The sequence below is a fragment of the Emys orbicularis genome, chromosome 5 (assembly GCF_028017835.1).
Source record: "Emys orbicularis isolate rEmyOrb1 chromosome 5, rEmyOrb1.hap1, whole genome shotgun sequence".
Taxonomy (NCBI): domain Eukaryota; kingdom Metazoa; phylum Chordata; order Testudines; family Emydidae; genus Emys; species Emys orbicularis.
In genome coordinates this window covers 54,022,534-54,034,696 of record NC_088687.1, presented here as the reverse complement: position 1 = coordinate 54,034,696, position 12,163 = coordinate 54,022,534, and the positions used below count along the sequence as shown (strand labels likewise).

The window sequence follows — 12,163 nt, the reverse complement described above, 5'->3', positions numbered from 1 at the left end:
GTTACCATTTTCACTGTAGAGAGATAAAAAAGTTAAAATAAAAGCTTAGCAGAACATAAACTTGGCAATACAAAGAGCAGGATGGTTTGAGTACAGGACTGTCGGTGGATATGAGCGGGCATACCCACTGCTTAGGTGGGTGGGTTAACTTAATGAGCTATTAATTCTCTTTTAGGCTCATGTCTCTGCTTCTGTATCTGGGCGCTTCGGCACATCTGTGCTGCTTGGCAGTGTACTGTTGGCTAGCAGCTAAACAAGGTGTAAAAGGACTAAGCAGAGTGAACAGATTACAGTAGAGTTCCGTGCAGATCCAATTCAAGTCCCCTTCTCTTCCTCCTTCCCCAATAATACTCATGATTCTCATGATTTTTCCTTAACAATGGGGGAAAATATGCACTGTAACACAAGGCCATTGCACTTCACTTTTCTTCAGCCGAGCAGCAGCCCCCACAAACAGGGACAATGAAGAAAGGAAGCAGGTCTGAGAACATTAAAATGCACCACAAGAGTGTGGAACTCGGAATGAGTTTCCCTTCTTCTCCTGAATGCGCAAGATTAGAGGTGTTGTTTGGGGCTGGGATGCCCATGCAGTTGATTTAATACTACATGCAGCCTGCTTTTCTGTCTTAAACAGATGTTCAGTGTAAACTTCCTAGTGCCGGGATAAATTCGCTGGGGTATCCAAACAGCAGGAATCAAGAAAGGACTGGTTGTAATGATCAACCACGGAGGGGGCAAATGACTCTCTATTGGTTATCGCAAATACAGGGTCTACCCAAACCAGCTTGCTAGGAAGTAGCAGTGACATGTCTCTTGACAGGTTAAATGCAGATCTGTGCTGAACATGTAACAAAACTGTGATATGTCTTTCAAAATGGTGCTTATAAAATAATAAAACCTGGCCCTTCAGAATATCTGAACCCAATCTCTGTGAGCCAAAACATTTGCTGAAGTGAAAATTGTTTAAATGATCCAAACCTACCAATCGACTTGTCTTCATTTGCTTGGTTTAGGCCCCATGGTATGCAGCGCTGACCCATTGAAATCTGTGGGAGCTGAGGATGGGCACTCAGTACCTCACAGGTTCAAGCCCTTTGTTTCTGCATGGAGCACAGGTCTGAGCAGGAGCAAGAAATGGGAGTAAAATGGACCCTTTATCCCCTCAGGTTATGTGTACACTGCAGCCAGGTGGTGTGATTCCCAGCTGGGTAGACAGACTGGAGCTACTGTCCTAAAAATTAGCAGCGTGGATATTGTGGCACTGGCAATGGCTCCCCCCCCGGGGTCTGAGCTTGGGTCGGTAGCCTGAGCCATCACAACAGCCACACCTCTATTTTAATGTGCTACCTTGAGCTGAGCTCATGCAAGTCTTTGTGCTGGGAATCGCACCTCCAGCTGCAGTGTAGACATAGCATCAGGTAACTCAGTGCCCTGCTGCTTGTTCACTCTTGTGTGGTAACCCTTTGCTGGGCTTGTCTAGACTAGGACAAAGGGTGTAGACAAGGCAAGCTGTATGTTAACATGGGTTAGCTGGTTAAGGTAACTCCCAAACAATCTGTTAAAATACAGCATGTCCTGGCTACACCAGAGTTTTAAAATGCATTAGTTAAAATGTTTTACCCAACGCATTTTAATAATACACTTGAAGAGGCTGATCAGTATCCGTTGAAGTCCATGGGATTTGGTCTTTCCACTGATTTCATGGGACGTCAGGGTGGGCCCTAATACTGGAAAAGTGAGCACCAACTGAAGATTTCAACCACAAGCATTTTATAGCTAGTAGGCTCTTAGTCATACTAGCATAAAGGGGGGTCGATGAAGGGGTAGAACTGGCACTGGTGTGCTATGTGTAAATGTTATCGGAGTGGGTAGGGTACATGCTTGTCCTGCACTGTGTCAAACAGTTGCACCATGCTAACCAAGGGTCACATACAGCAGTGAGGACGCCAAGCATGGTGGGGATGGAGTGGCTGGTCTGCATCATTATTTCCTGGCCTCGGTGACAAAGGATTCCCTGTCAACTATGGATACATCTACACAGCAAAAAAAAACCTTATGGTGCTGAGTCTCAGTGCATGGGTCAACTGACTTGAGCTCGCCGGACTCGAGCTGTCGGGCTGAAAATAGCCTTGTACGTGTTTTGGCTTGGGCTGGAGCCCAGGCTCCAGGACCCTCTCCCTTGCTAGGCTTCAGAGTCCAGGCTGCAGCCCAAGCCAGAACATCTACACGGCTACATTTTGCCCCGCAGCATGAGCCCTGTGAGCCTGAGTCAGTTGACCCAGGCTCTGATTTTGCTTTGTAGATGTATCCTCAGAGAGGCAAACTGGGAAATTAGATTTAGAAACACACACACACACACACTGAAAAGTGACGTAATGGAAATTCACTTTTATTGGAAGGGTACAGGAATTAGCGCATATACGGTGACAGGAAGTTTGCTGATGAGGACTGAGTCGCCGTTGTCTTTGTAAAGCTTCCTCCAAATACTCCGTACTGGGACCAAGTAATAGAGAGGTAGATTTTAATAGGTTTGGTTTTTTTCTTACTATGGTGCTGATGTATATGTAATGTTTAAAAAAAAAAAAAAGGTTATTTGTAAATAGGTTTTTACAATTCTGCAGATATCACTGGGTCTACTATCTGTAAAATATATACATATAAATATATATATACTGTTTGTTTAAAATAGAGTATTTTTATTTCATTCCTTAACTCATCCTCACTGCAGTGGTATTGCACTTCAGATGACATCTAATTACTAATTTGTACTGTATCCCTGACAGCAACTTGCTCCATTTTATTCAGATTTTTCTAGTGTTCTGTTTTTACTTTGTACATTAAGCATTGCTTATTTCCTTTTGAGACCTGTACAGAGTTCTGAAAATGTAGAAATGACCTGATGTTAACATACCACTTTTAAAGAAAAAACAAATAAAAGATTATCTGAATCAAAGAAAAGACTGTTTTATAGGACTCTCACTCATGGCACCTCACATTCATCCTACCAGGATGATATCCAGATATTATCACTATTATCTTTGGGGCTTCAAAGGAAGAAGAGGGATCGAGTTTAAAATGGGCATGAGGGTTATTTTATTCGGTTGGCTAGCTATAAAGTAACAATCAGTAAGAAGAAAGGGGTAAAGTCTGTTGGGGTATATTTGATTACAAGAGTGAACCATTCACTTTGTGGTATGCTTTCATGATCTCCAGTAACAACAGCTATAGTTAACATTGCAAAAACGTTTTCATTATAAGTCATTTTCACACTTTCCAAAGAAATAATTTTTAAGTCTTAATTTTTTTCCAGGTTTGGGCTGTGCTTGAAGGTTTTATTTTAATTTTATTTGAATTAAAAATTAGAGCAAAATTGCTTCAGTCCTATTTGAGTTATGGGAGAGTAAACAAGATACAGCATTTCCACTGTAAAAATAAATAAATAACTCTTCAAAAAGGGCTACAGTGAAATCAGCTGAGGTTCGAAACTCAATATTTGGCACACACTTAGCATTCAATGAGGTACAGTGCTTTTGCCTCCTTTGTGTGGGGAAAAATTGAAAAAAAACAAAAACAAAATGAGATTCATTGGAGTTGAGGGTGCTCGGTATCTCCTGGGATCAGGCCCTCATTTTGTGTTAAGTGTATTTAAGCTTGTATTATGATGGTAGCAATTTAATTTGCCCTCAGCAATAATCCAGTTCCTTCCTTGTGAGTGAGTGGTCAGCCCCTGGATTTGTACTGGAGTTTATCCAGTCAAGAATCTGGTTATTACCCTGTAAAACAGAGAAGAAATAATATGAAAGGAGCATGTGCTACTGCTAGACTCAGAACCCTGCTGAATTCTGGTCTTGGCACTGCCACCAAGTTATGTGGCTTTGAGAAAGTCTCCAGGCCTGTCAGTCACTCCATTGAAGCCAATGGAATTACATTGATATAAACCCACTATGTTTCCCCATATGTAAAATGAAGATGATAATACGTACTTACCTCAGAGGGATGTTAGTATTTGTCCAGTGCTTGGTAAATTGCGTAAGTAGATCAGTGAACTATCCAAAGGCAATGTGGTAGCCTCTCTAATTTTAGGTAGCCCACCTCAGCTCTGTAGTAAGCAGGTGTAACTCCCATAATTTTGGTCCCATATTTCTTCTTTAGCACTGCTGCTCTGTGCTGTTAAACAGCTGCTGTATTTCATCCCAGAAGTGGCAACATTTCATTGACGTGTAGTACATATAGTTGGTATATCACTTTGCTCCTTTTGTACAGTGGTTAGGGGCCTTGGGATGGCAGGTTCTCTATAAACATACCAATGCAAAGCTAAGGTTTATCATGCCTGAACACTGCTTAAAGATGGCCTTTGTGGGTCCTCTAAAAGTACTTCATTACTATGATTTAATTTGGTTCCCTACTACCATCCCCTCTCAATTTTCCTGGAGGCAGCACCTCTGATTGTGACTGTCAAGAGGCATCATATCTGGTAGGATAGATTTTTCTGTCTCTTTTCTTACTTCTTAGTGGACCAAATCCAAGCCCATTGAAGTCAATGGAAAGACTCTCACTAACTTCAGTGGGTGCGGGATCAGGCCCTATATCTCCTGTTTTTCCCCCTGGAGCCATGCTGTTTGGGCATCTCTCCGGCCACAGTGGCTTCAAGGCAAGTGTCCTTTAAAAGCGCAAAAGACAGACTATTCATCATCATTGTTCCCTCTGCAACAATAACTGCTCCACCCATGTTGAATTTTAATTCTTTGGATACACATAGTTAGCAACCTCATCGCTATTCAGTCACCACAAATGCTAGAATATGGCAAGTGATCTAGTTACAGTGACTATGGATGCCTCAGCTCCAACCTTATAATTGATCATCATGTGGAAGACGATTAATGGTCTGACTCAACATCTGTTTAAGTCAATGGTCTTTGAATTAGGCCCTAAATGCCACATAGTGCCCTGAATGACCAGAACTAAGTGCATACAATATTTATGGCCAAACCCCAGCTGCAGATGTGTGCCAAAAGGACTCTCTGCCTACAAGCTCCCATTTATCTGAACAGATTTGGTGTCACCCAAATTGTTTGAATAATCAGGAATCTGCTATAACTTTATTTAGACCTATTTAAAGACATTTAACAGCTTTGCCTTTTTTCTTTCTTCAGTGCTGTTTCAATTCAACCTCAGCACCATGCCCGGAAAGCCCACCAGGCAGTGATTTTTCTCTCTTCCCCGCCCCCTTTTAATGAAAACTGTTTTCACAGTCAGTTTGCTTTCGTTATTATTTTATGACTCTCTGTGAGCTTTGGCTGTGCTGGAGCATTTGTCTAGTCTCTCCCATACATCAGCCATCTGTGCTTTATGGAGAAACAAGGAAATAGATTCAGTTGCTTGACTAGCATCTGTGCCTAGCTGTGTCTGGTTTAGGTCCTGATCCTGCCACTGACTCCAGGTTGGCAGACCTCTGTTCCCTCATGAAGACCCATTGACTTCAGTGGGGCTCTCTGCGAAAACAGGGGTCTGCCCATAGAGAGGCCCCAAATCAGGAAAGGCGCTTTGTGGGACTTAAACACATAATGGCTTTAAGCACGTGCTTAACTTTAAGTAAGACTTAATCATGTGCTTGAAGTCAATGAAGTCTGTCTATATTCAGGAAAGCACTGTAAACACATCCTTAAATGTTCTCCTGAATCAGGGCTGGAGTCGCTTGCAGGACTGAAGCCACAGATTGTAAGTGCCTCTGTGCAGGGACCATGTGTTTCTCTATGTTCAGCCCCAAGTATGATGCAGAGCAGGAAGAATCCAGCAGCCATGGCAGGGCTGAAGGACATTGGGTAAAATAGTTGTCATGTGCAACAACTGTTTCAAATAAGCCACTCACTGGATTAACATTGTCTGAATTCAATGTAATTTTTGCTGTCATACAATATTGTACACATGAGACCAATTCATTAAACATGTAACTCAAAACATGAAGCCACATTTGCTATATTCTTTGTGTCTGCTTTTCTGTGGTATAGGAAAGAAACAGTGTAAACAAACTGTCAGGAAAGACATGCACTTTACATTGAAATGGACGATTAATAAAGAAATCTGGATGCTTTCATTCCACATGATGCAGCTCATCTGCCTTTTAATGTCCAGGGAAAGCATCTACTTTATTTATTTATACATAAATAATCTTCAGAGCAATTTATGTAATTTCTTTCCTATGCTGATGTCCAAGTATTCTTCCAGAAAGCTATTAGTAATCCCAGCTGCAGCCAGGGCCATCAGTGAGAGCAGAACCACCACACTCCAATAAAAACCTGTTATCCTAGAGGAGGAAAACAGAAAGAAACACAATTACACGATGTATATGCTGTGTGTGTTGTGAAACTTTTCAGTCTACACCAGCTGATCAGAGCTGTGCCAGAGAAAAACGAGCCATTGATGAAACTGGTTTGAAAAATAAATGACCTTTTCACCAGAAAGTGATTTTTGCTGGGAAAATTAGTAAATTTTCCTCTCTGAAAATGGTGATGTTCCCCCTGAGGTAGTTGTGTGACAATTTGCAATTTGTTCCAGGGTGGGATTGATCACAGCATGAAGAATTAGTCACTGATGTGGAAATGGAAAAATGTCACTGTGATAGGGTGGACTCCCCACACTAGCCTGCAAGAGCTGGCTTAGGCCAGGTGGGCCCAGTCAGCTAATTAGACTGTAGAGGAGACTTAGGCTGGAAGCAGCTAAGTAATGACAGGCTCACCTGTGCAGGAACAGGCAGGGCATGTATAAAGCCAGGTAGCTCTCTGTAGAGAGGGGGGTTACTGCTAGGAAAGGCTGTAGGGAAGTAGGTTGTAGTCATTCCTGGCGTGGAGGGAGTTGGAAGCTGGCAAACCCAGAGAGGTGAAAGTGAGATAAGTAGGAAGAAGCCCAGGGAAACAGCTGCAAGAGGTAGGACTGTGGCTGCTTGTTACAGGGTCCCTGGCCTGGAACCCAGTGTTGAGGGCAGGCCTGCGCTCCCCTACTAGCCACTGGGGAATGGCAAGGGCAGGAGGTCTGGAAAGACTATGGCTTCCTTAGAATGGGGGAACTTTAGTGACCTGGCTGGAGGGCCAAGCCACAAAGAGGAAGCTGCAGACCTGAGAGCGAGCAAGCCAGCGGAGCGAGACAAGATGGGAGAAAACAATATCAGAAGGAGAGTGCAAATTGGAAGAGCTAATCCCCAGGACAGCCAACAGGAGGCACTGCTTGTGGTGAGTGGATGCTGTGACAGTCACCAGTTACCAAATTTCATAATTCTCAGGAAAATATTAAAAATCTTTCATGCAAACAAAGCTGGGAGGTTGGTACTGCTCTGCTGCAGGTGTGTGTGTGTGTTGGGAGGGGGTTGCATACTTGTCAAGGTCTGGGCAAAAGGTGAACTGCCCAAAAGGTGCAGGCACCTCTTATGTTTACAGATTGCAGCCTTACCACATGCAAACTAGGGTTTGTATGTTCAAGTCAGATAACTACACATGCTATGAGCTCTGGGAGTTAATGTGGTGTCACTTAATTTGTGCACACAATTGTGGGGTTTTGCAGCTGCAATGGGAACATGTGGGAGGCTCAAAGCGTCCTGTGTGGCAGGCAAGTAGGGGAATAATTATTTCCAGTTACCTACAGAGAGGCAAACTGAGGCAAAGGCAGATCGTGTGACATGCTCAAACTCACAGAGAGTCAGAGTCAAAGCTGAAATTAAAACTCTCAACTTCCTGGTTCACAGCCCTGTGCACAGGTCCCCTGATCACAGCTCTCTCCCAAGCCCTGGGCACTGTGTGAGATCAGCATTGGCTGAGATAGATCATCAATACTTACTGAAGGTGGCTTTTGTTGAATTACCAAGAAAACATTTGCTCTCATGGTCCTTTGGTACTTCTGGTTCCCACCAATGGCAGAAAATGCAGAATTCACGTGCAAATGGGAAGGAAATTTTAAGCCAAAGTTTTGGTTGGCTCTTTTTAAAATCAGTTTTCCACTCCTCAAAAAGAGTGAAATATCCCAGAGCAGGCTGAGAAATGTTGGAAAAATCAAGCATTGGCTAGGTGCAGTAGGAGGCCCCCAAACATTTTTCAAAGAACATTGTTGTGCAGTGTTTTGGGATCCAAATAGCAGTGGTCAATGGAGAAGGATACTAGCAATAAGGAGCAAGATGGAGAAAGGGATTTGGATGCTGGCAGTCTGAACTGGAACAGTACAGTGTGTCCGGCAACTGGATTGCTCCGGGGTTGCTAATTGGATACATAATCTCACAGCTACAACAAGTTAATGATTCAAATGCAGGTCAGACTCGGACTGACCAAAATTCATCACCAGTTGAGGATAGTTCAATGGCCTATGTGAAATGTATAGGTGGTCTCAGTCCAATTTCTAGTGGACAGGTATCCTCATTACAGCTGGCATCTTTGTCAGTCAGAGCTGAAGACTGAATTACCTTCTTACGGATAGGGCTGTCATCTCTAGGTTGAGATCTATTAGCAGAGTGGGCAAACTGGCACTGCCTCTGTCTGTCCGGTACATGTTTGGGGCCCAATTCTACAACCCTTACTGAGCAGTACTTCTGTGAACAGCCCCACTGAATGTAAGGACTGATCAGCAAGGGTTGCAGAAACAGGCCCTTTCATTCAGATCCTCAAAGATATTTAAGCACTTAACTCCCATTGATCTCAATGGCCGTTAGGTGCCTTGAAGATGTGGGCCTTTGTGAATCACTCCGTTTTCCAGGGCTGCCAGTCTGGCCCCTGACAGCAGCACTGAACTCAGCTTAAATAAGAGCTGGAAAAGAGTTCCTCCAAGTAATAGAGCAAACCCCAGTACAACAATAGACCCAGGCAATACCTTTGTTTCCTTGAGTGCAATTTCAGGCGCTGATGGTATAATTTTAAAATCGTAGAGTTGCAGAGGGGAAAAGGTTTCTTAACAAAGGAGGTTTTTCTTATTTATTTGATACAAAAAGGACAGTTAATTTCAAAATGTGGCATTCCCTCCTAGATATTCCTTAATAGCTGTGGCCCTTTCTGGTTTTTCCTGACAATTACATCTCTGACAAAGGGCAAATTTTAGGGTCTCATTTTATCTGGGAGTCTTTCTCTCCCTCATTCCTTAGGGGCAGGAAGGAAGCCTTGCAAAATGGGGCTACTAACTGGCACTGGGTATTTTGAGGAGCAGGGAAGAGCAGGGCCGGCTCCAGCATTTCTGCCGCCCCAAGCAAAAAAAAAAAAAAAAAAAAGCCGCGATCGGCGGCGGCAGTTCAGCGGCAGGTCCTTCGCTCCTAGAGGGAGTGAGGGACCTGCCGCCCCCGAATTGCCGCAGGTGCCGCCCCTCTCCCTTGGCAGCCCCAAGCACCTGCTTGTTAAGCTGGTGCCTGGAGCCGGCCCTGGGGAAGAGGCAGGAGGTTAGACTCAGGAAAGTAGAGCTGGAAAACATTTTGTTAGGCCTCTAGTAGCGGAGGAATGGACTAGAGAATTGTTCCCTAATAATGTGTGTTAAAGTGCTTTCCCCCCCCTCCCCTCCCAGTCTAACTGTAAATGTCTCCAGGAATGGGGAGTTTGTCTTTTCCTTGTCTGATTTACTTACAGACTATTCAGTTTTAGAAGAAGATAGGCATCACAGATGAGGTGGTTTCTTTAGCCTATCTGGGTTAATACAGTACTGAGATGAAAGAGGAAACAATTTGTGTGAGTGCACATGCGTGCAATCAGTGGAAGCACCAGATTTTGAAATGGAGAGTGGCAGGTAGAGAGATCTTGCATAGATTCAAAAGCTATTGCACATTTCTGCACACACAAGCCTTTAGAAGAGTTGTTTAAACACTGTAAGCTTAACGCTCATTAACTTGTGCTTATCTAAAGCCTCCTCATCTCGTGTTTGGTGAAAGTTCCTCTAGCTACAAGGCCAAATTTGCGTGCTCGTTCCCACTGTGTATTTTGTGTGGTCTGCATAATAAATGTGTTAATACAATGATTTTACTATTAATGAACGGAGGAAATGCTAGCAGTGGTACAAGCCGGGCAGGTTCTGGGCAAGCTTTGCCTCAACAGTCTCCCTATGTAGTGCAATCCTGGCCTGCAAAGCTCTAGGCTTTCTATTTCTGGGCCTCTTCTGTGCACATATGCCAACCCTGTTAGACACTGTGGTGCAAAGTAGGCACCCACAAGGCATTGCACTGAGACCATCAAACCTCCTGTCTCTTGAGACCAATAGCACATTCACACTTTAACCTAGGCTTCAGCTGCAGCAGCCAGCTACCTTCCCTGAGGGTTTTCATTTCAGACCTCTTGCTGACACTTTACACATGTTGCATTCAATTATAGTCACTTTTCACTACCAGTCGTTGGCAATAAGCCCAGCTTCAGACCACAACCTGGAGTATTCAACTTAAGCACAGATGGTGAGTCCTCCTTACCTTCCTTTTGCAGACTCTGCATATCCATGGAAGTATTTGTGACGGGTGTACATGTACACCAGACCCAGTAGGGCTGCCAATACTGAAGGTAAAAAGAGATGAATGGGAGAAAGTTAGTGGGGAATTTAAAAATTAGGATTGGAAGGAACTAGTCACTTTGATTGTGATTATTTTATTTATGTGGCACCAGGGTTTTTTGGCATTTGACAGATATCTCAATCTCTTGCTGTAAACAGTCACATTTTGTTTCTGAAACAGACCTTTTATCGACTTATTTTATTTGTTGCTGTTAATAATAATAATGTTTTGTATTTATTATTAAGCATCTTTAGGCGAAGGATGTGAGAGAATGGTACACACTGTAATGAATTAAGCTCATGTGATATCCCTCTGAGGTAGGGAAAATATTATCTCCATTTTACAGTGGGAAGGAACTGAAGACCAGAAAGGACATAACTTGCCAGTGGTCACATGGAAGTCAATATCAGAGCTAGTCCCAGAATCCATCTCTTGTGCTATTCCAGTTCTGGACTTGTACCCACAAGCCCACCCAGTCCCGCCTTTAACTAGCTGATTAGTGTACAGGAGAGTTAATGGACTGGAAGCTGTGAAAACTTTTTCTTCTGCAATTCATAAGCCTACTCTCTTTGGGGTGCTTCACTTCACTGCCTTACCACTGGCCTCAGCCATGACCTAGAAGAACCACTCTTCTGTAAAGGTAAGAGGTAGATCGGTCCCCCACCATGGGACCCATTTAGTTAGAGAGTTCACAATTCAAGAGAAGTGTCCAACATTTTTGGAGTAAACCGAGAAAGGGGTGAATCAATTACAGTAGCAACTAGCCAGAAAGCAACGGAGAGGAGTCTAAATATGATGCACTGTACATAAGAGATAAAGAAACGGGTTCAACAACTTCTAAACCGCAATAGAGCTACAGTTCAAAGAGGCAAAATGAGTCAAAAGTCTGATAAGTCTCCCTGTCCCCCACCTATAGGATTGTGCCACCAACTGGTTTCACAACTCTTCAATTCACTCTGAGCTGTTCAGGGCCTGATCTCACTTACACTGGTGCAACTTCAAGGATTGAAGCAGAATTATTCCCTGGTGTCGAGAGAGACTGGAATCAGATCCTTGAGACTAGACCCTGATGCTTTGGAGAAGAGGGAACTGTGTGGCCCCACTCCTCCCCTTTATGGAGTCTTTTATCAGCAAGATAGACCTGAATCAGCCTATGTAATGAAATCAGTAAAATCACAGTAGTCACAAAAGTAATATCCCTATTACTCTGGGATGCCTTTACACCATCCTAGACGAGCCAGCAATAGCACAAGGAACTACATAGAGGAAACTAAATACCTGCAGTATCTGTTTCAGCATTTTTCAGATTTAACCCTAGCCAGCCCTCCTAGAATCAGTCACATTGTCCTGTGCAGGGCATGTCTGGGCAACAGGTAGAGTCCCCTATTCTTTTAGTCTAAAGAAATAAATATTTGGAAAAAAAAAAAACTTACTATATTCCACATTGATGTCAGTGAAGAAGAGACTACTGCATGCTGACTAGGAAAAATAATTAAAATGCCTCCCCCTTCCTCTTAAAAGGGAGATACTACAGCAAGTGGCTGTGCCGTTGGCTAGCAAACACTTCTGTCTTTTCCAAGGCCTGACTCTGATTTCACTTATACAATTGTGTGGCACCATTGATTTAAATGGCATTACTCTGGATTTCTATTGGCAAAAATGAGATTAGAA

At 43.4% G+C, this 12,163-nt stretch overlaps 1 protein-coding gene across 1 annotated transcript in view; it reads right to left on the bottom strand.

Annotated features, from left to right (window-relative positions):
- Positions 1 to 6,171: 6,171 nt before the first annotated feature.
- Positions 6,172 to 12,163, bottom strand: part of MGST2 (microsomal glutathione S-transferase 2) — a 70,525-nt gene continuing 64,533 nt past the window's right edge. Inside the window, exons 5-6 of the mRNA XM_065405673.1 lie at positions 10,415 to 10,496; positions 6,172 to 6,304 (exon numbers count right to left, since the gene is read on the bottom strand). Of these exons, the coding sequence (XP_065261745.1) occupies positions 6,172 to 6,304; positions 10,415 to 10,496 (215 nt within the window). The remainder of the gene's footprint in view (positions 6,305 to 10,414; positions 10,497 to 12,163) is intronic.